This window comes from Chinchilla lanigera, unplaced genomic scaffold, assembly GCF_000276665.1.
Source record: "Chinchilla lanigera isolate Chin_1 unplaced genomic scaffold, ChiLan1.0 scaffold00022, whole genome shotgun sequence".
NCBI lineage: Eukaryota > Metazoa > Chordata > Mammalia > Rodentia > Chinchillidae > Chinchilla > Chinchilla lanigera.
The window spans coordinates 8,720,531-8,748,247 of NW_004955423.1; the positions used below are offsets into that span (position 1 = coordinate 8,720,531).

A 27,717-nucleotide genomic window follows, 5' to 3' on the forward strand; every position below is an offset into this window, starting at 1 on the left:
GCTATGTTTCAGAGTTTCAAATTTTTCAATTGGAAATGTCTAAAACCCTTTTTGTTTTGTTTTTTGTCTTTTTACAAGACAGGGTCTCGTTACACAGTTCAAGCTGGCCTTCAGCTCACTTTGTAGCCCAGGCTGGTCTGAAACTCACAACAATCCTCCTGTCTCAGCCTCCAGAGTGCTGGGATTACAGGTGTGTGCCACCGCACCCAGTGAACACTTTTTAAAATATGTGCCACTTTTCTTACAGAAAACATTACTTCAAAGTGTGAGAGAGAAAACTAGGCATGATAGCACATCTATAATCCCAGCATGCTGGAAGGCAGAAGCAGGAGGATCGCAAGTTTAAGCCCAGCCTTGGCATGTTAACGGTTTAGCATGACTTTGTCTCAAAAGAAAAAATTTTAAGAAGGGCTGGAGATTTAGCTCAGTGTGAAGGCCCTTGGTTCAATCCCCAGTTGGAGAGGCGGGGGTGAGATTGAGTTGCATTTCTGCATAGACTGATGAATTTGTCAATGATGAATACTGACATATGGCTGTAAAAAGATTTTTAAAAACTAGGTGATATTTGTAATTTAAGCATTTTCAAAAGTTATGGAGGGCAACTCATTCAGGACCCACCCTGTCTCTCAGGAACTATTCCTTTCCCCAGTAAGTTTTCCTACTCTTTTTTTTTTTTTTTTTAAACTATAGAGAAAGATATTTCACTTGGAGCACATACCAAAAGCGGATATGACACTGTGTTTAAAGAATTCACTTTAAAAATTAGAAGTAGACTTCTAATTTTGTTAAAATTTGATGTGTGGGCACCTCTTGTAAAATTTTAAATAGGATTTACTCAGAATCAAAGATCATAATATGTAGCATTTATAAGTGAGTTAACACTACATAGCTAACTATGTAGGCAATAAAATTGAAGTTTTAATACACTTAGGTTCTGAGTTTTCAATTCTATAAAGTCCATTCCCCCCTTCAAATTAAAAAATAATGATTGCAAACATGTATAAGTTTTGTTTTTTTTTTTTTTGTTTTTTTTTTTGCAAACGTATAAGTTAGAAGGACAGATTGACATGAGTGAGATTTAACTTGTTACTAGGTCGATTAATGTAACATTGAGAAAGCTACTTTTCTGGGTTACCATATTATCACAATATAAACATTTGTATTGCTTTTTAGTACTAGTACTTTGATATTTGATGCTTTTGTAGATTTACAGAAAAACTAAGCAAAAAGAATTTTCAAATACCTCCTCCCCTTTTTCCCATATTAACATCTTGCTCTAAAGTTGTGTATTTGTTTAACTGATGAGCCAATATTTTTGTCTTTTCCAGAATGTGACATAGGTGGACTCACAGTCAGCAGCCTTTTCAGACCAGCTTCATTCACTTAGTATGCAAGTAAGGTTCCTCCAGGTCTTTTGGTAATGAGTCCACACCTTCAAAGATGAAATTCATCTTTGCCTACCCTGTCACTCTGAGAGCAAGGAACAAACACTGACAGAATAGGGGCAGACCAGCATAAAGGTAGTTATTTTTTTAATCTTTTTGTTTTGAATTTTATAAATCTTTTTTTGCTTGTTTTGTGTTTTTTTGGTACAGGGAAACAAACGCAGAACCTTGCACTTGCGAGGCAGGCACTTATACCACTGAGCTGTATCCCCAGCCCTGAATTTTTTAAATCTTGCTTGGTGTGTTTGTCTTTTTGTTTCAGTTTGGTTTTTTTGAGACAGAGTCTGTCTATGTAGTTCAGGCTGGCCTTGAGCTCATGATGACCTTGCTGTCTCAGCCTCCTGAGTGCTGGGATTACAGGCAGGCACCACCACGCCCGGCCTTGGCATGTTTATTTTAATCCAGTTGATCAATCTTTTTACTAGTGATTTTTATCTTTTAGTTGAGATTCTGCCATCTCAGCATCAAGATGCTATTCTCATGTCAGTCATGGTGAACCTATGGCACGCGTGCCTCGGCTGTTTGTATCATTGAAAAGTAAGAGGTTTGCCATCAGTGTTCTGTGTTTTCTTCTAGAAGTTGTTTTATTTTCCCATTTATTTCCATGACCCATTTCAAAGTAATTATGTAAGGTGCAAAGTAGAAGTCGAGCAGCAGCCTCATAGCTACTTGGTTTAAGCAATGTAAAAGGAAGCAGGAAGTTTCGGGGCCCAGCCTCATTTTGTATCAAAGAATAAATATGTACACTGTTGACTTAAAAGCCCAGCAGCAAATTGATGTACAGTTGTTAAATGAAATTTTATCAGAGCTGTCTGAAAGGAGAACTGAATTTTACTGATAGATGATATAGATAAGTGCTGTCCCAAAATCTTTACCCAGAATTTGCCATATTACTCAATTTAATTACCAGAAATTACCCTTTATTACAGTGTTTCCAAACTTTGCTGCCCATTGTGTAATCAACACGGGAGCTTTTAAAGGTCTCAGTCCTTTGGCTGCATCCCATAAATCAGTTAGAGTGGTTTGGGGTGGAATCTCAGCCTCTTTGGATGCCAAGAACTGTGCCTGGCATTTCCACGTGTTTGCTCTTGTCCCACAAGGCAGGTTTTATTGTCTTTTTTTAACAGATGAGAAACTCAAGATAAAGTAGATGGTTTAAAGTCACACAGCTTTTTAGGATGGAAATCCAGGGCTGTTTGATTCTTAAGGTCAGTGTTCTTTCCACAGCTTCTCACTCTCTTAGCATTTCTTAAAAGCAGAAAGGTAAGAGAATTACGTAGGTTTTTTTCACTCATTGACTCCATAAATACTCACTGAGTACTCACATTTGTAGATACTGATGACACAGTGTAAAATCAAAGTCCAGAACAAAACTCACTTTCTCTTTGGGGAAGAGAGTAAGAAAATAAGGAAAACTAAGAGAGGTCTAGTTACTGTGAAAAAAAAAAAAATAGGACATGAGCAAAAAAGTAATGGGAATAGAACTGACCTGTGAGCTAAGATCTGAATTGTAAGAAGGAAGGAGCCAGCCAAGTGAAGTTCTAGAGGGAAGTGTTTCAGGCAGAAGTAGCAGTGAATGCAGAGAACCTGAGGCAGTGACGTGAGGACTGCGTAGCCCTGTGTGGCTGTATATAAAGGTGGTGGTGGAAAGTGACTACAGGGAGTTCAGGAGTCTGGACTGAGATTGTACAGATGGAGAGGAGTGTCGAGGGTAGTCCAGCATCAGATCCTAAAGAAGTAGATAGGGCTGGGAATGGTGGAGCACGCCTGTAATCCCAGGACTCAGGAGGCTGAGGCAGAAGGATCGCCATGAGTTCCATAATCGGTCAGGGCTACATAGTGAGTTTAAGGCCACCCTGAACCACATAGCAAGACCTTGACTCAAAAAAATAAAGGAACAGGGTGAAGAGGGAGTCCAGTGCAGTGCATCAGATACTAAGTGGAGTAAGCAGGACACCCCCAAGGGAAAAGGGCCAGCAGCCGTGATAGAAGATGGGCTGCATGCTTGGGGACTGATCAAGTAACAGGGTAACGGGATCCAGATTTCTCAGTGTTGGAAAGTGGAGTTACAAATATTGAAATAGAAAACAAAAAAGGACTGTGTCTTACTGGATAAAAATATGAGTATGAACTCATATGAAATACGAGTATGAGTATGAACTCAAGGGTTTCAATTTTTGTAGGTGGATGCAGGAATAAATGCATTCCCTAGCTTTGCCCATTGAGAGAAACTGGAAATGGTAGCAGTTAGCATAGCACCCAGATCTTGGTTTCTAAATACCATTCTCCACTGAAAGGATTTATTAGAGTTCCTTGATGAAATAACTAATAGCAGGAAAAGTATAAAATGAAATTGGAAGCCAGGTGTGGTAGCACACATAGTTCCAGCACTTGGGAGGCTGAGGCAGGAAGATCGAAGAAGTTCAAGGCCAGCCTGAACTACATAGCAAAACCCCCAAAAACCTAAGTAAGTAAATAAATAAGCCTGCAACATCTTGTTCCAGACAGCAGACAAGTGTTCAAAGAATGGCAAGGCATGCAAAAGACCACAGAAGCCACTTTGAAGGGATTTCGAACAGTTTCAACATCAAATAATAATGCATTGTAACTCACCGAATAAAATGAGAAACCATGAATCAATACTAATAAATGAGCAAATATTAATTTGATGGAGAATAATTCACTGACACTTTTGGGGCAGTACCTCCCTACCCAAAAAATTACTGTGTTAAAGCTGGCTGCAGTACTGTATGCCTGTAATCCCAGCTTGTTAGGCTGAGGCAGAAGAATCAGAAGTTTAAGTGTAGCCTGAGCAATTTAGGAAGATTCTGTCTCAAAAAATAATAGAGTGCTGGGGAAGTAGCCAGTGTGAACACCGGGATTCAATCCCCAATTCCCAAAAGGAGAAAGAAGGAAAAGAGAAAGAGAAGAAAGAGGGAGAAGAAAGAAAAAGACAGGAAGAAAGAAAGGAAAAGAAAAAAGAGGAAAGAAAAAAAAGATTGGTTATTAATTACACAGGAAAAAAAGTGACTTTACACGGAGCAGCCTGGCAGACTCTACCATAAACAAAAAATCAAAGTGAAATCTTTAAGGTCAGAACAAACAGAAAACCATGTACCTCCTAAGAGACCACAGTGCCGCTTCCACAGTGTTCCTACCAAAGAGTGAGAGCCTGAATCTAATCAATAAGAAACCAAACTCAAATCCTAGGGTCTCCTGTAAAATAATGCATCTGTAATCTTCCAAGTCTCAACATCATTGAAGGTAAACAATAAATGCAGGGCATGAATCTGAGCCACCTTGGTGGCGGTATAGATGTCCTTATTATAGAAAATGCAAACAAGTAAATCATTTTTACTGAAGTATAATTTTGGGGGTGATAAAGGATTGTGTCAGCAACCCACTCTAAGGTGGTTAAGAGAAGAAAAAGTCCTTTGTTCTTGCAATTTGTTGCTGCAATTTTCATTAAAGTGTTTCAAGATTTTAAAACGAAGATACTAATTGTTAAGAAAATTTAATAATAAAGATTCCTGCAGTTATCTGAGCAAAAGATGGCAGTAATAGAGGTAGACTTGGTCAGAGTGTTTGACTTTGAAACATATATTAGACTTGGAATGACAAGATTTGCTGGCTTTTGTCCTGAGCACCGGATTAACAGTGGTACAGTTTAAAACAGGGAAAGACTGGAAGACGTGGATTACTGAGTTACAGAGAATGAAGAGGTGTATTTTTCAGTAATCCCTTACTGCTTGACACAAAATTCAAAAGTCAGTGGTTTAAAATAACCATTTATGATTCTCAGCTTGAGCTGGGCTTGCCTTTATTGGTCTGATGGTCTAACCCAGGGTCATTCCCGAGCCAAACTGGGGCTGGATGACTTCAGATGACTTCAGGCACAAGTCTGGTACCTCAAAGGGGGTGGCGGCACAAGCTGGGAGTACCTGGGACTCCTCTCACGGTAACTCTAGCAAGAGTAGCTGGACCTGGCGGGTCTTGATTCTCAAGAGAGCCAAAGTGCAAGCCATCCTTATCAAATCGAGTCTCGAGGCCTGGATTTAAAGACCCCACCCTCAGTGGAAGGAGTGACAACATGTGCTAGGATGAGGATTCCTGGACACCGCTTTCGAAGACAGTCTTAACACAAGTGTGTTACTTTTGAGGGCCTTGTAAGACCTTGAAAGAGGAAATTGCTAATAGGAGTCTGGCATTCAAGAGAAACATCTGGACTGATTTTATAAAAGTTTCAAGGAGGCCCCGTCTTGTTGAGCTGTCAAGTTAGAAATGGCCTTTGGACCTGGTCACACCTGAGTATTGATTGCTCTGATAACAAGAACTCACATTGCTTACACTAGGTGGCGCAGTCCCAGTGACTCTCGACAGTAGTCAAGTCTTAAAAGCCACAGGATAAATGTGGTTATCTTTTTGGAGTGTCAGTTTTACTAGTAATAAATAATTTTAAATGTTTTTGTCCACTAAAATAAAAGGTCATAGTAGGGACAATTATGCAAGATTTTGAGTACATTTTCAGTATATTGTTTCCTCAAAAATTTTTGCTCATGGGGTTTGGACCACACCGTCTCAGCTCAGCTCCTGAGGGGCTAGAGACTGGGTTTAGCCGCATGAGTATTCAGCACGTCTTATCTGACCAAACCGTGGTGAAAACTCTGGATACCAAAGCGTGGGGGCCTGCATAGATTGTCACACATCTAGGTCAAAAGAAGTTAGTACAGTGCCTGACTGCTCCGGCTCAGAACAGGTGAAAGATCTGAGTAAAGGACTCTTCTGGGCTGTGCTCCATGCATCTCTTTCCTTCACTGATAATTTTTTCTATTCTTTTGCTGTAATATGCCACAACCATGAGTAAAACAGCTTCCAGGGACTTCTCTGAGGTCTTCTCGCAAATTATCAAGCCTGAGATGGGTCAAGGGAATCCCTCATTTGTTACTGGTGTCAGAAGTGAGGATGGTTTTGGGGACCCTGAACCTTCACACTTTGGGACCATTACTTTCTCTATTGACACAGATTCTTCAATGGACAAACTTGACAAACATTTATGTAGACCCGTTTCCTCTAAACTATTATAATCCAGCAAAATTTCTGAATCATATAACCTGTTTACAGGCACTGAAATGAGCAGTAGGAATAGAAACACAAACCACAGTCCAACTTCCGTCATCAAGAAGCTGAGACATTGTCCTATAGGACTTAGGAAAGAGAAGTCAACAAGATAGACGTATGTGGTGTGATAAAAATATGCTGTGAATGTTTATTTATTTATTTATTTATTTTCCGGTACCGGGAATCAAACTGACGACCTCGCGCTTGCCAGGCAGGCGCTGTGCCGCTGAGCTAAATCCCGGCCCCCTGTGAATGTTTAAATAAATGTATTACAGTAAAAGACACATTGCTAGTAACCCCCCTCAACGTATTCCCCTCACTTCAGACTTATCCCAGTGTTCTGCCAATTTCTGAAGCAGTTCTGGAAGTCCTCTTTCTTGTCTGCAAGATGTGATCCAAAATCCAGTGAATGCTACTGCCCAGTGCCATCCAGCAAAAGGCAGGCTCATAAAAACATTTACAGTGTGTCCTCACCCACCTTATTCGCTGGATCTAGCTCTTCCCCAAGATCAAATGACTATGAAAAGTGAATGTTTTGAGTGGATTCAGGATATCAAGGCAGCCATGATAGTGCAGTTAAAGGCACTCACGAAAGAGGACTTCAGAACTCTTTCAGAAAGTGCCAAGAAAAATGAAGTGTGTTTGAACTGCGGTGGGGAGGGCATTGTAAGGGAGATGATTAATGATGTGTCTTTTACTGTAAGATTTCTAAACATCTAAACGTGCACTATTTTTCCATCATCCCTTTACCTGTGGCACCTACCTCGGGTTATAAATGAGTAAGCAGCCATCCTTAAGAAGTGTCTACACATTTACACTGACAACAATTGCATATGGATATCACCCCTTTTGGTCAAAGAGTCAAGGATTTCTAGCTTCCCTGATGACTAGGCACGTGATCGCATTCACTGGACACAAGAGGGAGAGCAAATGTGGAAACGAGCCATCTGGAAAGACAAGGTTCGGCTCCACTGTGAAACACTAAGGTCCCGGCAGGATGTCCACATGGGAAGTTTCACAGCCAGTGGGGGTTGGGTCTAGAATTGGAGAGGGAAAGTTTGGACTAGATTTGGGAGGCACAGCATAAGGAAGCCAAGGACAAGGGAAGGAATGGACTGATCTGCGACTTTGAAACATCCTCTACAAAATGGAAGTGTTGCTGAAAGACAGTATACCCTGTTGGGAGTATCAGAGACTTGGAAGGGCTAACCAACCTGGAAGAGCAAATAAAGAGCAAAGAAGGCACGAAAGAGCCCGATAATGAGAAGCCGGAGCGTTTGGAGCATCCCAGAGGCAGGATGGCATCCGGAGGAGTTACGTCTCTGAGGCTGTGCGGAGTGCACCTGAACGAGGCCAAGCAGGAAGGGCCCCGTTTCTGACTCAGGAGTCCACTATACCCAGAGGTCTTCCATGGCAACAGAAGAAGTCACCCTGTGACCAATTTTTATTTGGAAGAAAAGCCACAGCGGAACCAGTTAGAAACCCTAGTTCCTCTGGTTACAGGCTAAAGTGAAATGATGGTGAAAAGACAAAATTCTTAGCGTCCCATGTCTTTAATAAATACTTATTGAGGGGCCTGGGGATTTAGCTCAGCGGCACAGCGCCTGCCTGGCAAGCGCAAGGTCGTGAGTTCAATTCCCGGTACCGGAAAAAAAAATTTTTTTAAAATGCTTATTGAGTGCTGAGAGTTTGGGTAGTACCGCTGGCTCAGGATGTCCTCTCTTCTCAGGGCTCCACTGGAAAGAGCTAAAGAACCTCCCGTTTGAGCATTTTCCTATCCCAGACCGTCCCTCAGCCAAGGAGTAGGAGCGCGGCGGCGCCGCCAGGTGGCGCAAGCTGCGAGCTGGCTGCAGAGCGCGGGGCGGGGCCAACAGCGGGGCGGGGCCTGGGCGACTTCCGACTTCCGGCAGCGCCCGGAGCCGTCGCGCGTCGCCGTCATGGCAGCTGAGGAGAAGGACCCGCTGAGCTATTTCGCGGCCTACGGGAGCAGCAGCTCGGACTCCTCGGGCGAGGAGGATAACAGCGAGCAGGAAGAGACGAACCGCAAGGCCTCAGATCCGGCGAGGTCGTCGGGCGGCTGCGGGAACAAGGCGGAGAAGCGGCTGCCCGGCCCCGACGAGCTGTTCCGGAGCGTGACTCGCCCAGCCTTCCTCTACAATCCGCTCAACAAGCAGATCGACTGGGAGAGGCACGTCGTCAAGGCGCCCGAAGAGGTGAGGTCCCCGCCCCTGTTCCCCGGCCTCCGCCCCGGCCTCCGCCCGCCCCCCCACACGCAGTCACCCCCGCGGCCTCCGCTCCCCCCGCCCCGCGCCCCTGGGAGCCCGGGCCCCCTCCCAGCCGGGTGGGGGTCACGCCCGGCCCGCCCTCCGCGCTCGGTGCCCGCACCCCGGGCGAGGACTAACGGTGGTGACTCCCCCGCCCCCCGCTGCAGCTTCTCCCCGAGACCCCTTCCCTTTGACGCCGAAGTACCTGCGGTGCTGCCTCCAAGACAGTGTCTGCTGCAGCCTCCGAAGGAAGGGGTCAGCCCTGGCGTAGTGTCTGAGACTGGATTCTTCTTTGGTAACTAAATGTTATTAGCTTTGTTCGTACAGGGAACCCTTTAACTTTTCACTGAGCAGTATTGTGATTTTGGTGGAAAACAATGTATCTTTGAACCGTTTTTTAAAAAAAAGAAAAAGCAAGGAGATAAGCGAAGAGCAGGGAGGTGCATGTGCTCGAATCGATCGTGGGAGCCTCGGTTCGTCACAGGGCTTCTTGATGTGCTTACTTAACAGCCTCCAAAGGAATTCAAAATATGGAAGTCAAACTATGTACCACCTCCCGAGACCTACACTACCGAGAAGAAACCTCCGCCTCCAGAGCTGGATATGGCAATAAAGTGGTCGAACATATATGAGGACAATGGAGATGATGCCCCACAGAATGCTAAGAAAGCTAGGCTTCTTCCAGAAGGGGAGGAGACATTGGAATCAGGTAAGGAGGTCAGGCTCCGCGGCATTATCTCATGCTTTTGAGATGGGCTTAAAAACTGAAATACCTAGCTGGGCGTGGTGGTGGCCAGGCCTGTTAATCCCAGCACTCTGGCGGCTGAAGCAGGATCTCTGTGAGTTCCAGGCCAGCCTGGGACTACACAGGCAGGCCGTGTCAGAAAAGATGAAACAACGGCAACAACAAAAAAACAAAACAAACAAGAATGTAATATTTAAATGAATGAGATATAAACCTAGCAAATGGGTAAAATGAATGTATTGGTCTTTGTATATTTCCTGCTGTGTTTTTGAGAAAGATTCTGCTTGAAGTGAAGTCTCTGATATTTCAACTAGTAGTATTTGCCATATTTTAGTGAAAGGTGAAGTTATGCAGGCTTGAAAGTGAAATCTCTGATACCTCAACCATTACTTTATGTAGTTTGTGGTGCATTAGTATTTGAACAGCAAGATTTTATGGATTCTTGTGACTGCAGCTGGAAAGTGCTGAAGGCTTTGTTATATGTTAAAGTAGTTAAAATAAATCAGACTCTTACACTCTCAATTCCATCCTGCACACTGTAGCTTGTGTTGTTGCTAAAAGTCATATCTGAGCTGGCTGCTTTGGGGCATACCTAGAATCCCAGCACTTGGAGGCTGAGGCAGGAGGATTGCCAAGAGTTCAGGGCCATCCTGGGTTACACACTGAGTTCAAGGCCAGCCTGAATTACACAGCAAGACTCTGTTGCAAAAAAAAAAAAAAAAGAAAAAAGCCATATGCGATTATATAATTTTGCTTAAAATCCCCTCACTAAAGGACAGAGCCTGAGCTTTCTGAGGCCCAGCGTCATTCTCCATCATTTCGAAGGGCCCCCTTCCTCATATTTTAAAATCTTGAAATTCATCTGGGCATGGTGGCACACCCCTGTAATCCCAGCACTGGGGAGGCTGAGGCAAGAGGATTGTGGCAAGTTCAAGGCCAGCCTGGACTACAAACTGAGCTCAAGACCAGCCTGAACTACATAGAGAGATCCTGACTCAAAAAAAAAAACCTTGAAATTCAAAACTGAATAGAACAGTCCATTTAGTTTTGTGGTTTCCTGACCTTTGATACACATTGCACTAACTCAGACCAAGAGGAGAGAGAAATGTTGAGTCTGATCTGTAATCGGTGATTTGCTCCTATCTTGCATGTGCTAGTGCTGCTCACTGCTGGCTTGTTGCCATGTGTCCTTCATGAAAATGAGTTCATCAAGCACCAGGATCCTGGTGTTCTTTATGTCGTATCATGGTTACTAGTATATTGTAAGTGTTCAGTGGGTAACTGTTGAATTGAGCTTAGTGTTTTGGACATTAGAAAGGGTGTACTTTTTAAATAGATTCCTGATCTTCCCACAGTGTAAGTGCTGTTTAGCTCCTTTCACAGCTGTGCGGAGTTAAGAGTAACTAACTGGCAGGAGTTTTTGCCTTTTTTTCCCCCTATCTTCCCCACTGGGTATTGAACCTAGCGCCTAGGTATATTCTTAGCATTTTAAAAAATTTTAAAACAGGGTCTTGCCAAATTGCAAAATTGCCCAGACGAGGCAGCCCCCTGCCTCAGTCTGCCAAAGTGCTGGGACTGTAGGCACGTGCCACAACACGCAGCTCCCAGTTTTTATTCTACTGGCTATTTCCTTCACTAAATTTCTCTCACTAATTTCCTAGTGTGTTTTAGAAGTCACTAATGAAAGCATATCTTTAGTGTATGGCATCTTTTTTGGAGATCTTAAATGAAGTGAGCATACCTCATATTTATGGTATTTTGTATAACTAATAACAATACTTTTGTATAAGTAGTCTTTAATTGTTAAAGAGCCTTGTGAAACCACATAGAAAAATGTGAAAATGAGAGCTTATGCGACTTGTCTAAGGTCACAAAACTGGAAGATGCCGGGGCTGACACATGACTGTAATCCCTGAAGTTTGAAGTCAGCCTGGGCTACTTCGGGAGGCCCTGTCTCAGAAAACCAAAAGTAGCCAGGCCTGATGGTGCACACCTGTAATCCCAGTACTGGAGAGGCTGAGGCAGGATCATTTTGAGTTCAAGCCCAGCCTGAACTGCATAGTGAGACCCTGTCTCAAAAAGAAAAAAAGAAAAGAAAACCAAAAATAAATAAATAAATGGAAATTGGTTTTTATTAAGTAGGGTTTGATCGTTTGTTTTCCTGGTATGCTATGTAAGTCTCTGCCCCTGAGCTATATCCCCAGCCCTAAAATCTTCAGCTTTGACTTTAATGTTGGTTATTAAATACAGCTGTCATGTTTTTGTAATAACTTTTTAGAAGTGACTGTCACCATTGCAGATGCCCATGCCATGTTCATGAAGTCACTGTAAAAATTAATCCCTCTTTTTTTTCTTTTTTCTTTTGCAGTGCTAGGGATTGAACCCAGGGCCTTCACTCTGAGCTGTATCCGCAGCTTTTTTTTTTATTTTGAAACAGTCTTGAGTTAGCTAGACTGGGTTCAAACTTGGAATCCTCCTCCTGCCTCAGTTTCCCAGAGTTCTGAGATTGTAGTCATGCGCTACTACACTCAGCTTTCCCTGATATATTTTAAACCTGCTTCTTAAATTCATGAAGTGTCATGTATCAGACACTCTACACTCTTCTATAACATTTTAGATTCCGGTCTTATTTGGCCTTCCCATTTTCCACCCTTTGGCCCTTTTTGTCAGTTGCTTCAGAGACTAGAAGAGGAGCCAGGGAAAAGATAGCCTCATGAACAGGTCCTACCACTTAGCACTTGTTTAATGTTTGTGCAGTGTGGATAAGTAAAGGCTTAGCTTTTCTTTGTAGTTCATTGACATGTAATTAATTGTAGAAGCGTAGCTAATGTAGCTAACGATTTTTTTATTTTTATTTTACTTGTTTTTAATTTAGAAAGTTTATGTTGATAAATTAAACTTATTTACCTCAGGTGAGTTGAGGTCCATAATGGAAAAATTGTTTTCACACCAATGCATCTGTACTTCATCTGTGAAGTAAAAGAGGTTGGGAAAACTGATGAACAAACACTTTGAGAACTTTTTTCCTGTGCTGGTTTTTGCTGCAATGCCTTGTCGTGACACTAGATGGCAATAACTCTTCTGCTCAAATCACTGTCAGGAAGTTCCTTTTTCAGCCTCAGTAGTTTGATTTGGTTGTTAGCATTAGATTTACTTGTAAGAAAGGGAAAAATAAAAGCTGAAGTGTTGCAAGATCAGCTTTTTAATGTATGTTGTGAATGTTATAGTAGACTTACAAAGTGCTTTCAATTTTTATATTGCATTTCCTAAAAATAATCTCAAGATAAAGTGATAGTAACCCCAGTTAAAAAACAAGGGCTGTGGCTTGTTTGAGCTGTATGCCATACCAGTTAGATAAACGAGCCAGTATTTTTGTGTGTACTGATCAACTATTAATTAAAACATTGGTTTGTAAATTCTAAGGGTGAGTTATTGACTTGCATTGCATTTTATTATACTGCCTGCATAAATCCATGGTATTCTATGAAACATATAAATAATTATAATATCATTGTCTTGTATTTGAAAATGAATGAAGATGAATCACTTGCTATTGGTACAAATTAGTGTCCACGTTAACAAAGGAGATTCTGAATGTGGTCAGCAGAAGGGAATTGAAGGCTTAAGATTTTAAAGATACTTCCTTCTAATAATTTGATATTAGCTGTTCCCCCAACTTTTTAATATGAAGGCACTGTTCATTATGAAAATAGTGTGTGTATATGATCACAGTACTTGTTGAACTTTGAGAAGAGAAAGAAAAAGATACCAAGTAATGCGCTCAAAATAAGTTTGTGTGTTATTTCAGAACATCTTCTACATGTTCTTTATTCTATTGATGTGGAATTCTAAATATCACATATTTACTTAGGGAGGTAGAAATTAACAGTTGGTCTGTTATCCTGTTCTTTATTGAACAGTGTAATTGGAGTTTTTAAATAGAATTAAAAGGTCCACTTTTTCAGTTTTGCAGCATTTTTGCTAATTAAATTTTCTGTGGCTATGGGCACTGAGCATTTTGGAAGGGTTTAGAGGACAGTTTTTATGTACGGTTCTCCTCAAATTTTCCTCGGTATAAAGAGAAGCTAGGTGTTTTTCTGTTGCTATTAGAATATTTTAACTGCTAGGGGGGAAGTGGGGAATGGAACTAAATGCACAGGAAAACACTGAAAACAGAAGTTCAGTGAACCTCTCCTTGAGTGCTTTTTTACCTTATGACATAAGGGTTTTGGGGTATTGAGAATGAGATTGGGAGAGAACAGTTGGTTTTTGGAGGAGAGAAAGCTTGAAAGGAAAAGGACAGCTGATAGTTGCTTAAATAATGTCATGGTTCTGTAGGTTGGTACCTATTTTTGTAAAAGGGAAAACTGCTTTATTTTTACAAAGTATAGATTATTCTTAAATATAATGCATTGTATATACTGTTGAATTTTGGGGAGCAGCTTTTTCAGAATTAATCTGATTTTTGTAGAAATAAAACCGCTTATTTTAAGCTACCTTAATGTAGCCCTAAAGGTCAGTTTGTGAATTTTGTATTGCTGCATTTTTTTTAATGCGCTTATTTTCACATACAGTTTCTTGTTTCCATTTTTGAGACAGAGTCTCGCTATGTAGTTCAGGCTGGCCTTGAACTCATTATGTAGCCCAGGCTGGCCTCAAACTCAGGGCAAGCTTGCTATCTCTGCCTCCTGAGTGCTGGGATTACAGGTGTGCACCACCGTGCCCAGCTTACATACAGTTTAATATCAGAGTTGTAAAAATTAATTTTTGGTTTTTAATGGCAAATTTTGAAACAAACGGTTGATGAGGTGATTATTTTGGAAGAAAGCTAATGAAATTTTAATGTTTTCCTTTTGATAAAATTACTGATGGAAACTCTTTCTCTCCTGTTTAAAGATGATGAGAAAGAAGAGCATGCTTCCAAAAAGCGCAAAGTAGAACCAGGAGAATCGGCAAAAAAGAAAAAATAGAAAACAACGAAGGACGAGACTGCTGGACTACTAAACCTGTTGAAATGTGTCTTTGGTCAGATTATTTGAGATTGTGGATTATTATGACAAAACACATCTCCATGAAAGTATGTATGTTAATGAACTAATAAGTGTTGCTTCAAGAACTTTCCACTGTAGAATCCATTTTTTTATTTAAAACTTGTATGTATTTAAAACACAAATGGTGGCCTGTGATTGTGAAATTGATAGTCCTTGGAAGCATTCTTGCTGTCTATCCCAGAGTTGGTGGTGTGCTTTGAGAGTTGTCACATACTGACATGCCAATGTTCTATGAACCTTTTATAAAGGAATATATTTTTAAAGTAAATATATTGTAATGTACTGTGAACTTGTGGGGTGCTTTTCGTCAGTGTTTGTACAGTGTAAATAAATCATGGAAATAAAATTACGTATTCAATGTTGCTCTTACTCCATAACATTAACCTTTAAATATCTGTCACAAGTCCCCTCCTTCCCATGTGACATTTTAGATAGTAGTAGGTATTACCATCTAGGGAGTATCTCCTGTGTTGCACGTGCTTGTGCATATATTATCTCTGATCCTGAACCTTCTAAGTAGGTGTTAGTATCCTCATTTTATACGGAGGACAACTTGAGTTACTTGTCAAAGGTAATACAGCTAGTCAGTGATGAATATGGAATTTAACTCAGGATGCTAGAACTCCAAAACACATTAAACCACCTCAACCAATCAAAATTTAGTCATTTTTTAAGAACTACTCTAATTGCCATTTTTCCCATGTACTCTTCTGTTGTAGCTGAAATTATTTCCACCCCTGACTGACTGTATTTATTATAAATGCCTTATTATTATTAATGTTCCTATTAAATAATCTACTAAAGATATGGGTCTTCTACAAAGGTGGACCCAGTTTAGCAAAGAAAAATGCAGGGCACCCAGTGAAATTTGAATTTCAAATAAACTGTTTTAGTATATGTGATGTTTAGGACATACTTACATTAGAAATTTGTGTATCTGAAATCCACATTCACCTGGGTGTCTTGGTTTTTTTTTTTCCTATTGCTCTTGGGGCCCAAACCTAGGACTTCCATCATGCAGGCAGGCCCTCCACCACCAAGCTAGACCCTTATTCCCGCACATATTTTATCTAGCAGCCCTATTTCTGTGTACTGTATTTTCTTCCCCTAGCTCCTATTTTAATGTTTTGCATATGATAATACTCAACAAAACGAGTTAGGAAGATGTAATCTTTCAGTTCTACAATCTAAAATGGAGTACAATTATTTATAGCATTTTGAATGATAAAAAGTTACTGCTACATCAATATTTCCATGAGCTTTATGCCCTTAAGAGATGAGGGTTATTTGTAAGGCCAGGAGGAAAATTAAGTATCTTCTGAGTTTTAAAAGAAAATGTATAGTCTTTGGGCTATTTTTTCCCCATACCAGCAGCAAAAATTTGAAGTTATATAAAATTTGCTTAGGGAAGTGAATCAAGCATTTTAAAAATTTGTATACATCATTAAGTAGTTGTGCCAGCATCCGTGTTTGTGGGTAGAGGGAAGAACATAATAGTATGATGGCTTCCTGTATATCTCATGCTTAGAAAAAAACTATAGTGTGCACCTTCTAGGTTTGCAAATAAATGAACCCTGAAATTGAAGTAATTGCTAAATCAGGAATTTCCTTTGAACACTGAAGTCTTTGCATACGAAGAATTGGGAAGTTTGTGATATATACTGGGCAATGGCATCAACTGGAAGGCATGACCCCAGTGACATCATATGGAAACAAATTCCAGTTGTAGGCTTTCTCCCAGGCTCTGGAGGAATCTAGAGTCCAAATGCATAGACTGGTGGAGCAAAACTAAGAAGTTAGCTGAAATATTGCAAGGTTTCAAAAGTTACATAAAAGCAACTTCATACCAAGAAAAAGTGGAAAATACAACTCTCCCTTCTGCTTTTTAGATCAGTTAGTTAATAACAGAGAATAAGACCTCACACTTTAAGCTTCTTACTTAGAGCTTCTTTTCTAGAAAGAACAAGAAGGGAAGCAAATGCTTCCCACCATTTTTCGTAGCAGTGATGTATGTTTGTTCCGGTTTTCTGATGTGGGTATGTGCATGTCCTAACTTTCAGACAGTGGCTACACCTATGGGATTAGAAAGCCACTGCTGGGAGACCTAGTCCTACACCTGTACAGAACGTGGCTAGTTTTTATTTTATGAGAGGGAAGAAAGAGGCTATTTTGACCTAGCCCTTGATATATCATTGGGTTTCTTTTCGAGATCATGAAAAGGGACATGAACTTGGTTGTGAATTATTTAACCTTCACAGAACAATCCTAGGTTAGAAGATGGATTTTCATAGCGCACTCTTCTGCCCATCACCACATCAGAGTGGATTCTTTTTCCCCTTAGAGATATCCTGAGAACATGTTTGCACAAGCGTCCTTCTGAGAACTGAGGTAAAATTTTGTTCAGCTAGCGAAAACTCAGTGGGGAAGAGGCTTATAGAAGTCTATATAGGTGGAGCCAGATGTGGGCAACAGTAACCTGTGCTACCCAAGAGGCCAAGGCAGGAGGATTTTCAGGTGGAACCAACCTGGGCTATGTAGTGAGACCCTAAATCAAAATAAAATGAGGGCTAGGGGTATAGTTCAGGGGTAGAGTGCTTACCTAGATTTACCCAGAATTCCATAAGTGAGGCCCTGGATTCAGTTATTAACACTGAAAAAGAAAAAATAAATAAATAAATAAATAAATAAATAAATATATATATATATATATATATATATATATCTCCTTTAAGTATTTAGAGATTCAAACTGCTTGATATTTTTTTTTTAATCTTTAAAGAAGTTAAGCTACATTAGGCATAAATGACTTTTGTACATGATTACTTGAGAAAATCATATGGGGGCCATATTTTAAAATTGAAACTAAATAGTTTTGTAGGGTTTTAGGGTAACATTCTAACTGGAAATTGACACTGATTCTTTAGCCAGTAAACACTAAGATCTGGCTTTCTTTGCAAACTCACAACTAATCTTAACCAAATACTGTGCAGTGCTTTTGAATTCGTAAAGTTCAATTGCATAGTAGTATTTTGTTTTCCAAAAGCCCTATGCTGTGGGTTTTGTTGTCTTCAACTAGAAAATGGAAAATAGGCCTAGTAAGGTGAAGCGCGATTTAGTTTTCTAGAAGTGAGGGTATGAGAAGCTGATAGTGCTTACTTTTGGATAGAGTGAGTAACATGAATAGACTAATACAGTTTTGGATATGGCCTGCATAGACAGTTAATGTGTCACATAACTTCAATAGATACAAAGTCTAGCCAGAAATATTTGAAAAATATAAGCATTTTGACAAATATATATGATCGGAATGAACGCAACAACTTAGTTTAAGTCAAACACTTGTACTTTTGATTGATTGATTTGTTGATTTTTTGAGATAAGGCCTCAAATTCCAGGTGATCTTCCTGCCTGAGCCTCCTATGTGCTGGGATTATGGTATGTGCCACCATGTCCAGCTTTTATACTAATTTAAACCCATAACTGGGTTTTTAAATTGTTATGGTTTGTGTCTGGGTGTCCCCCCAAAGCCTCATGCAGTCATAGGGCGGGCTTTTAGAGTTTATGATTGATCCATGATCCAGTGCTAGGATTAAGGGTGAGAGTGCTACACTTGCCCCTGGGGTGGGTAGTTTGCATATGTAAGGGAGAGAAAGAGGCTGCTTGCCACCACTCCTCCCTCTTGTTGTTGCCTTTGCTGTTTTCTGCTGCCATCAGCTGTTGCCCTCTGCCATGTGCCACTCTGCCTTGGAGCAAGCCAAGTATGGACTGAAGTCTCCACAAACTGTGAGCTAAATAAACCTTGCCTTCCTTAATTTTGGGCACTGGGTTTTTTGTCTCAGCAATGAGAGAAAAGTAACCAAGACAAAAATATATCATTGGTGATACTTTAGATTTTAGAAATTTTTTTTTAGGTTTTTTTTGAGACACAGTCGTGCTATGTGAGATAGTTCCAGCTGTCCTTAAATTCACTGTGTAGTCCAGGCTGGCCTGGAATTTATGGCAATCCTGTCTCAGCTTCATGTGCTGGGATTACAGGCACGTGCCACCACACCTGGCAGATTTTAGAATTTTGTAGCTGTATTTTGTTTCCTGTTTCACACCTCCATTTAATAATAGTGCAGAAATCTCAGGCATTTCTCCAGATAGATGTTAAAATCCTCAGCAATTGTTTTAGAGTTTTGATTAAACTCTAAAGCTTTACCTCTTAACACATTGCACTATAAGGGAGAGAGACAGAGAGCCCGAGAAGCTCTTTACACAGTATGTCCCTAACTCATGAACAAGTCCTGACCCAGGAGAAAGTTCTTAAGTCAGATTCATTCGTATGTCTGACAGAGTGAGTCTTATATAACTTTGACACAAACGTACAATGGAAAACATTTTTTTAAAAACCCATCAAATCACTCTTTTCCTCTTGCTTCCGGACATCCTGGGCTCTGACTGAGCACAGTGCTACTATGCACTGTTCCACTGTACAGTGAGCACACAGCAGCACAACTGCCACAATGTCCAGCAGACTCAGGAGCTACTTCTCTGATTTGTTTGCATCTATGAATGTTTATTTGTAATGCGAGGTCCATTGTATCTGTGAAAGTTCACAATAATGTTTGTAAGTCCAGTACTGACTGTACAGTATATGATCTAGAGAGGAGTGACATTTTGTCTCTTCATTGACTGGAAAAATGCATGATGCACAGTAGGCATTCGGTAAAACTGCAGAATGTTGAAAGTCAGTGAATTCCTCATCCCCTGCAAAAGAGTGATCTTAAATTGTTGTGTAATGCTGTCCCCCACACACTCCGTCTGTAGGTTGTGTTTTCAACTCTATGGGCCAGTAAGTCTTGATGGTTTAAATGTTCCAGTTAGGTTTCCTGTCCTAATTGATATAAACCTCTTTTTACTCTTGTTTCTTCCTGGGCCCCATGCTAACCTTATTTTTTTCCTTTATTCTTTCTGGCTCCCTCTCTTCCAGCTACCTAGAAGTCCAGCATAGCCCATAGTGTTGCTTTCATTTTCCACACTGGCTCTGGCAGTTTCAGCCAAGTTCTTGGCAGTGACTGCTGCTGACAGTAACACTCTGCTGGTTCCATATGCTGTCTGGCTTGCCAGAGTGATTGTTCTTAGGAAGCCTCAGATTGATCTATCTAGTCGCACAACTCCCCTGGGCATTTTAGGCCCTGCACATACTGTGTGTGCAAAGCCAAACATACTGTGTCAAAAGCCACGTTACCTCCTGTTTCATTTCTAGGTGATGGCATTACCATCAACCCAGAAACCTGTCCTCTGCCTCACCATCACATAGGTTTGGTCAATAAATTTTAGATTTCATTTTTTTTTCCACATTCCTCTTAGTCCAGCTCTAAGGAATAATTTACAATTCCCTAGGTATGTTATTTAGTTCTGCATCTTAATTTATACTTGTCTTGGTTAATTTTCTCTCATTGCTGAGACAAAATACCTGACACTCAGAATTAAGGAAAGAAAGGTTTATTAGCTCCATACTCAGCTGGCTCCAAGGCAGAGTGGCACATGGCTGAAGGCGATAGGTCATGGCAGTGGAAGACAGCAAAATCAACAAGAGCAAAAACGGAGGAGTTGAGCACAAGCCTCTTTCCTTCCTTTATACTGTATGCAGGCAACCTGCCCCAGGGTGGGTGTAACACTCATACCCATAATCCCAACAGAGGACCATGGATCAATCATAAACTTTAGAAGCCTGCCCCATGACTGCATGAGGCTTTGGGGGGACATCCAGACACAAACCATAACAATACAGTTTGATGGCCTGGCTCTTCTTTACTGCTTAGTGAACTCCCTCTTTTCTCCAAGAATCAATTCAAATGTTGTCTGTATTCTTTATTTATATATGTATTTGTACCTCTACACTGCTTTTCTCTGTGCTCAAAATTAATGAATAGCCAAATTTTACTGAACCTTTACTATGTACCAGGCATTGTGTCATGTGTTTTATATGATGTATAAACTTCTTTAGTTCGATGAGGTAAGTGCTGTTACTAACTCTACTATTCAAGGGGGGAAATTCAGGTACAGAAAGATAGTTTACCAAAGGTGGCAGAGCTGGAAGCCAGACAGTTTAGCTTCAGGGCCAATGTTCTTACAAAGCTGGGAGATAGGGATGCTTGGATTAGCCCATAGATGGGCTTATTCGTGTGTGTTTGGTTCAAAGAAAGTCTTGCTCCTATGAGGCACTCTGAATACAAATATTTGGAAAATTAATGTATCTCACACCCGTGTACTAGCCAGAGGAACAGCACTGGTTTAATGTACCAAGAACATCTTATGAGTGGATTAGATTAATAGGCAGTCAACATGTAAATGTTTTAGGAATATTAAATGCTTACTTCCGAGACTTAGACTGTGCATTACTTAAAGTATCTTTAGCTGAAACCCTTAAGATACAGCAGTAGGGCTAAGACTATCTCCTTCTCCCTCCAAAAATGTCAACATTTCACTTATTTTTCAAAATCTATAGTTTTTTAAGCAAACAGGCAGCTTTAAACCACAAATTTTCCCTAAATTTAGTTGGTTTTCCTTTAGCATTTCAGATTATGGCTTGAATTGGAAATCATATCACCTGGGCATGGGCAGGCATCCAAAAGTTCTCAAATAAAGCCTTCCCACAGCTAGAAATGTCTTCAATGTGATCTTTGTCTCGCTTTTCTAGGCTCACAGACAAGCCCACAAAATGACAGGCTTACAGCCTGGACTTGAAAAGTCACTTCCTGTGTGTCTATAATATTTTGGTACCCAGAGTCTGGAAATGTTCTTTCTCTTCCTGTGTTTACCATTTTTGAAAAAGGGGGGAAAAAACCAGAGGATTTGATGCATATCATTGAAGTTAAAGTGTAGCTCTTTTCTTGACATAATTATGTGTCTCCAATTTATAAATAGGACCCAAATCCTAGCAACATTCTCTGAAATGCTAGGGAGTTTGCATTAAGATTTTAAATTTAGAATTCCTGAGGGAAACTGCAATGAAATAACAAGACAATCGCTTCCAACTAAGGAGATGACTTGTCTGCCAGTAAAGGTATAAGCCAACTCAGAAATAACTTGTCTGCGGCTCTTGTACCATGGAGATTTTAAGACCCTGGCTATTTTTTTTACTAGTTTTCACCTGGACATGTGTACCCATACACATACCTCTGGCCTGAGGCTTTCTTTAACAATCAATAGAAACTTTCTTCCTTCTTTTCATCGTGTGCAAGCCTCCAATCTTGTCCTTAACTACAAAAATTTGTCTCAAATGTCTACTTCACATTAGAATTTCTTCCACAACATCTGGAACCTGTATGTCAAATCTCTAAGGCATAGCTCTTTTTTTTTAATATAGGCGCAATTAGTTGAGCACCACATCCTCCTGCCCCTGCCCTGCTCCATACCAAACTAATTAGAGCAATTATCTGAGCCATCCCTGGCTACAGATCAGTGAAAGCCTGTTACTGTGGTTAACAAATGAGAGGGTTAATTTCTCTTGACTGTTCCATAGTTGGGGAAGAGAGATAACAAGCCCTTATATTTGTCAGGTGCTTTTGAGTGTTCAAACTCTCTTTTCTGTGCACCCAGCTGCCACCCAGGAGAAGGGCTTACCTTGGGGTCCCAACCTGTCTGGAACCCTGAGGTTAGTGATTTAATTCTGAGCTAGAACATCAGGGTTCTGAGCTGCTGCACACGCAGAGGGTCCAAGCCTTGCTGCTTCAAGGTAAAAAAATAATAAAAAAAAAGATGTTGGTGCTTAAAGTGATAGGATTTCCAGGAAGTAGTTTTTTGATGTCAAGTTGGAGATGCTGATCTAAACCCTTAGTCAGTAAGTACCTTTTTCTAGATACTTGGATGAATGTCCCGCATATTTTTAACTGACCTAGAAGTTGTTGAATTCATCTAGTGGCTCTGACTAAGAAGGAACTGCCTAGGTTTTTCTATTCTTTTTCCGCTTTTGTTCCCCTTGTAAAATAGGAAGAAGGGCTATCTTGTGTCAGTCTTTCGAGGGAGCTAAATGGGTTGCTCATTCAGTCTTTTACCCTAGAGGCTTATTTTAGAAAACACAGCCTGGGAGTGAATTTTTTTTTTCCAGCCTAGGAGAATAGTTGACAGAGGATTCAATTTTCCTGGCATTACCATGACTTCAACTAATTTTTCCAACAGAGGTGGCAGAAATTTGATGAACAGTGATGAAGAACAGGTGTTGATTATCTCACAGAAATACAAAACTTGGGAAAGTAATCCACATGCACCAAAGTCCTCCCACACACATACCCTATATGCTTGCTTTCTACTACAAATAAAGTAATGACAACATTATTGCAATTAGCAGACATAAACCTTAGGTGGAGCCAAAGGCTACTGAAGAAATCCCGACTGCCCTGGGGCAGGTCAGACTTACAAGGTGTCCCTTACCAGCTTGTTTGCCTGCCTGTAGAAGGCACCTAGAACTAGTCAATAAAGAGAGAGAGTGTCAAGGAATTCCTCCTCGACAAAAAAGAAAGAAGAAAACAAGGAAGGAAAGAAGGAAGGGAGAGAGGGAAGGAAGGAGGAAGGAAGAAGGGAAGGAAAAAAGAGAGAAAGGAAAGGAAGGATCTTTTTATCTCGGTTTACAGAACTGGGGAAATTCTACAACTAGAGCTTTCCTGGAAGTACTTGCAGAGGGTTAAAAAGCAGACAGTCGGTGCCCAGAGCAGAGTAACATTATTGACTTTTCTCATTTTGTTACTTAATCACACTTATATTGCTGCCTCATTGCTGGGCAGATCTTATTTTCCTAACTAGATTAGGAGTGCAGTAGAACCTTTGCATTTCTTGTAGGACTACCTCAGGGACCCAGCATAAAGCAATATGGGATTTTTCAGTAAGTAATTGAACAAATGAACAAAAATGAGTTTCAGGCCTTTGCCTAACTAGACTGTAGCAGGGGATTGAGCCAAGGGGAAAAGAGGCCTAATAACAAGCAGTTTATCAAGTCTTTGTTTCACTGAAGTGGCCCTGAGGGAGCCTTACCCCCTCTAGATTCTGATTCCTGTATCTCAGTTAAAGCAGCTAATAATAGCCTTCAATTATCTGAAACTTCCCCTCTACCTCCACTATTAGGAAAAATATTATGAGAACTAAATGAGGACTTTTGTTAAGAAAAGAAAAGAAAAAGAGAGCCAGCCAGTCCTCAGGAGCTGAAGTTGTAGCTCAGCGGTATAGCCCTTGTCTAGCAGGCACAAGGCTCTGGGTTCAATCCCCAGCACCACCCCCCATCACTTCTTTGGGTTAAAAATCAACTCAACTGTTATTGGGTAGCTCCTTCTAAAAGTGACTTGCCAAATAAATGTTACAGGGTTGAGGGTTGCTCACCTCCCCTTCTAGATGGAGTTGGATTCCAGGTTCTTCTCATCTCGAACAAAGACTTGAATGAAATAAGCAAAAAGTAGTGGCAAAGTTTATTTGAAAAAGTAAGGGAAACCATGAGGGAGAAACTGGCTCTGCAGAGCAAGATTGGGCTGAGTAAAAAGAGAGAAAGGCAAGATAAAAAAAGTACACCCTGGAGGAAGCAGGGTGGGCTATCATGAGGAAAAACATAGTAGCAAGTTCTTCTTGGCACTTACGTCCTTTTTTATACTATCCTGCAAGAACTTCTACATTTGGGTCCGGAGAGGTGGTGTGGAATCCCATGCCTCATGCTGATGTCAGGTCTAGCCATCCTATTGAAAACCTGCTGCAGTTTTCACAAGGACTGCATGTGCAGGGCTTTGGGAACTATTCTGTGCATGTGTTCCAGCCTCTTGTAATTAACAGGTCACGCCCACCTCCTCAGTCAGTTTTGCCATGCCCTAATCTCCTATGACAACCCCATAAGTCTTCTCCATCAATATGTACCAAAATGTACCAAAGAAACTACTTGCAGATGCTCAGAGAAAAAGAGTCTGTTGACATAGTTGTAATTATTCTTTCCTGGAGATTCATAATAAATGAAAAGTGTTAAAGGCTTTGAGGACTCATTCAATAAAGAAACCTCTTTACCTTCTTGGCTTCATGGTCTCAAACTTGGTAACGTGTAGAACAAGTGCTGAGATATACGTACTGCTTTTACTGGTAATGATATTCATTTCCATGGAATGACAGTACTTACTTGGGTTTATACTGGTTGGGGTAGAGAGCTGATCATTTTACTGGGTTAGTATGTTTAGCAGACTTCAATTTCTAAATTACTTTTTATGGTAGTTGTTGAATTAAAAAGCTTTAACAACCGGGGAGACAGCTCAGTGGCATGAGCACCTGCCTGGCAAGCACAAGGTCCCGAGTTCAATTCCTGGCACCAAAAAAAAAGCTTTAACAAAACTACTTAAGGATAGCATTTCTCACCAGCTAGATTAGAAAAGTTCCATTAAAATTTTTTTTATTAAGTTTATTGGTACATTTTAGGTATATGTAATGATCACATTCATCATAAGGAATTTGTACTTGTACATGATGTAACTTGATAGAAAAATTCCATTTGATGACATAGCCTCTTTATAAGCATATGTGGAGCAGGCTTATTAGGAAAGCAAAATGGTCCAACCCCAACAGAACACAATTTGGCAATATCTAGAAATTACAATTATGTTTACCCTTTGACCCAGCAATCCTACTTCTGGGAATTAATTTTGTAAATATGCCTGTACATGTATATATGATATATATGCAAGGCTTTTGATTGAAACATTGTAAGATCAAGATAGAAACAATTCAAGTGTCATGGGGAACTAATTAACCATGGTATAGCCACACAATGGAATACTACACAAGGAAGATAAAGTTGTCTTTATGGATATTGAAAGATATCCAGGACATAATATAATAAAGGAACGAGGAGGATAAAAATATTTATATCTGCTTGTATTTGTATAAGGAAATACTGTAACAATGCAAGAAATCAATAAAAACTAGTTATGTATAGGCAACAGGAGGACTTTGAACTTTATCTGAGCCCTGTACTCCCAGAAAGTAGTGAAGGTTAGGAAATTCCCCAACACTTTGGCACGTGAAACTGCAGAGAATCACCCCTCTTCCTGACTCTGTCTGGATTCTTTTGCTTACCTGCCCCTGCCTTTTCTTTAAAATATTCCTCATTAGTGAACATCCTCCCTATTACCTTAGCCATAATAAAATCACCTCCAGAATTAGCCAGTGCATTTTCCCCAGCAGTAATGGGAACAGGACTTCTCTGCATATACTTCTGATATTTTGATTTTTAAACCATGTGCCTGCAATTCCTACTTTAAAAATTAAATTTAATTAAAAATGCCAGAAAAAATGCAAGCAGATTCTTTTTCTAATGAATGGTGCAATAAAAAAAAAATTTTTCGAAGGACCAGAGGGCCCTAGCCCCAGCATCCCAGTTAACTATTTCAGGTAAGACACATGACTGAAGTGTGCTAGCTCAGTGGAACTTTCCAGGTTCTTCTTCCTCCTAAGTCTACCTGTAATGAAAGTAGAGAGGAAGAAAAAAGAGAGGAAAGGCAAGCCTGCATTTTCCTCTGATCTTAACTGTCCCCCAGACGCCCATGTGCTAAAGGCACTAGTGCTACTGGGAATGGCTGGAGGAAAAAAAAAGCTAGGTCACTGGACCCTGCCCCCCTCTTCCCAGCCACCAGTGAGAAGAGCAGCTTTGTTCCATTATGTACCCCCTGCCATGATGGTTCTACAGATCAAAGTGACAAGGTCAAGCAACCAGCCCTCAAACCTCTGATCCATGAGCCAAAATTAATGTTTCATCCTTTATCTTCTCAGGTATTTTGTCATAGTAACAGAAAGCTGACTAACACAGATGTGAATAAAGTTGTGGTTGATAAAATTTCCTATTTTCAGCCCCTAATTTCTCTTCCTACCACGAAAGCAAAGAAATGTCACTTTCTTTTCTCTTTCCTTCACAAGCCTTTGGGTTTGTTTCTCTTTTTCCTCCTGTTTTCACTAATGTTTTAGAAGTCTGATCCTAGCCAGGTGTGGTGGTACACACTGATAATCCCAGCATTCAGGAGACTGAGGCAGGAGAATCTTACAAGTTTGAGACCAGCCTAGGCTACAAAGTGAGCTCAAGGCCAGCCTGAACTTCATGGCGAGACCGTGTCTCAAAAAGAGAAAAAAAAAAAAAGTAGAAATCTGATCCTAATATACCTTGTGTATGTTGTCTTTCCTCCTTCTTTGCTGGCCAGAATGGGGATACAGTGGCTTTACTTTGATGACAAGCCTGAGGACCCCTCAAAAATTCTCTGAAAGGAACTTGGGTCCCTGAATGCCCCCAAGAAGCAAATCTGTGTGTGGACTGTTTATCTTGAGACTGTGATTAAAAAAACTAAACAAAAACATCTTTTCTAAGCCACCATATCCTAACAAACACACACACAGTTCTTTTCAAGAAAACAGAATGCTGCACTAGATAAAGTTTAAGAAGCTTTCTAGTATTGACATGTGAAACAAAGTATAATGCCGCTGTACAGGGCTATCCAGGTGTGGAATCTTAGCCGTTTGTAGAGCATGTAATTGATCGCAGCTGTGATGCATCTGCTACTGTATCATGGTGGAAAATACCTCAGCTCGGGTTCAGCCCTCTTGAGTACAATTCCTGCCTCTGTTTCTCCCTATCTGTGACTTCACATCAATGGTTTAAGCTATCTGAACCTCACTTTATCTATGAAATCCAGCTAATACTACAAATTATCTCACAATATGAGATAGTCTAGAAGTTCTTTTCTTTTGTCTTCCCTCTGTGTGTGTCTCAGGAGAAGTTTGTAACTATTAATAAATGTTCAGTAATTATACATTTTTTATTGGTGATGTTATTGTATTGTGTTATAACCTTTGTGAAGAATATTAATCCCAACTGTTGTACTATTTGTATGAGTGACTTTTATCCAAATTCTCAGTGTATGCTTTATACCATCATTTTATTTTATTTTATTTTATTTTATTTTATTTTATTTTATTTTTGTCTTTTTGAGGCAAGTTCTCAATATGCAGTTCAGGCTGGCCTTGAGCTCACTTTGTAGCCCAGGCTGGTCTCGAACTCGAAATGATCCTCCTGCCTCAGCCTCCTGAGTGCTGGGATTACA

At 40.5% G+C, this 27,717-nt stretch overlaps 1 protein-coding gene across 1 annotated transcript; it reads left to right on the forward strand.

Annotated features, from left to right (window-relative positions):
* Positions 1 to 8,445: 8,445 nt before the first annotated feature.
* On the forward strand, positions 8,446 to 14,981 carry LOC102025376 (chromosome unknown open reading frame, human C1orf52). The gene is made up of 3 exons (XM_005385140.2): positions 8,446 to 8,776; positions 9,338 to 9,536; positions 14,469 to 14,981. The coding sequence occupies exons 1-3, from the start codon at positions 8,501 to 8,503 to the stop codon at positions 14,540 to 14,542; spliced, it is 549 nt and encodes a 182-aa protein (XP_005385197.1). The 5' UTR covers positions 8,446 to 8,500; the 3' UTR covers positions 14,543 to 14,981.
* Positions 14,982 to 27,717: the final 12,736 nt, after the last annotated feature.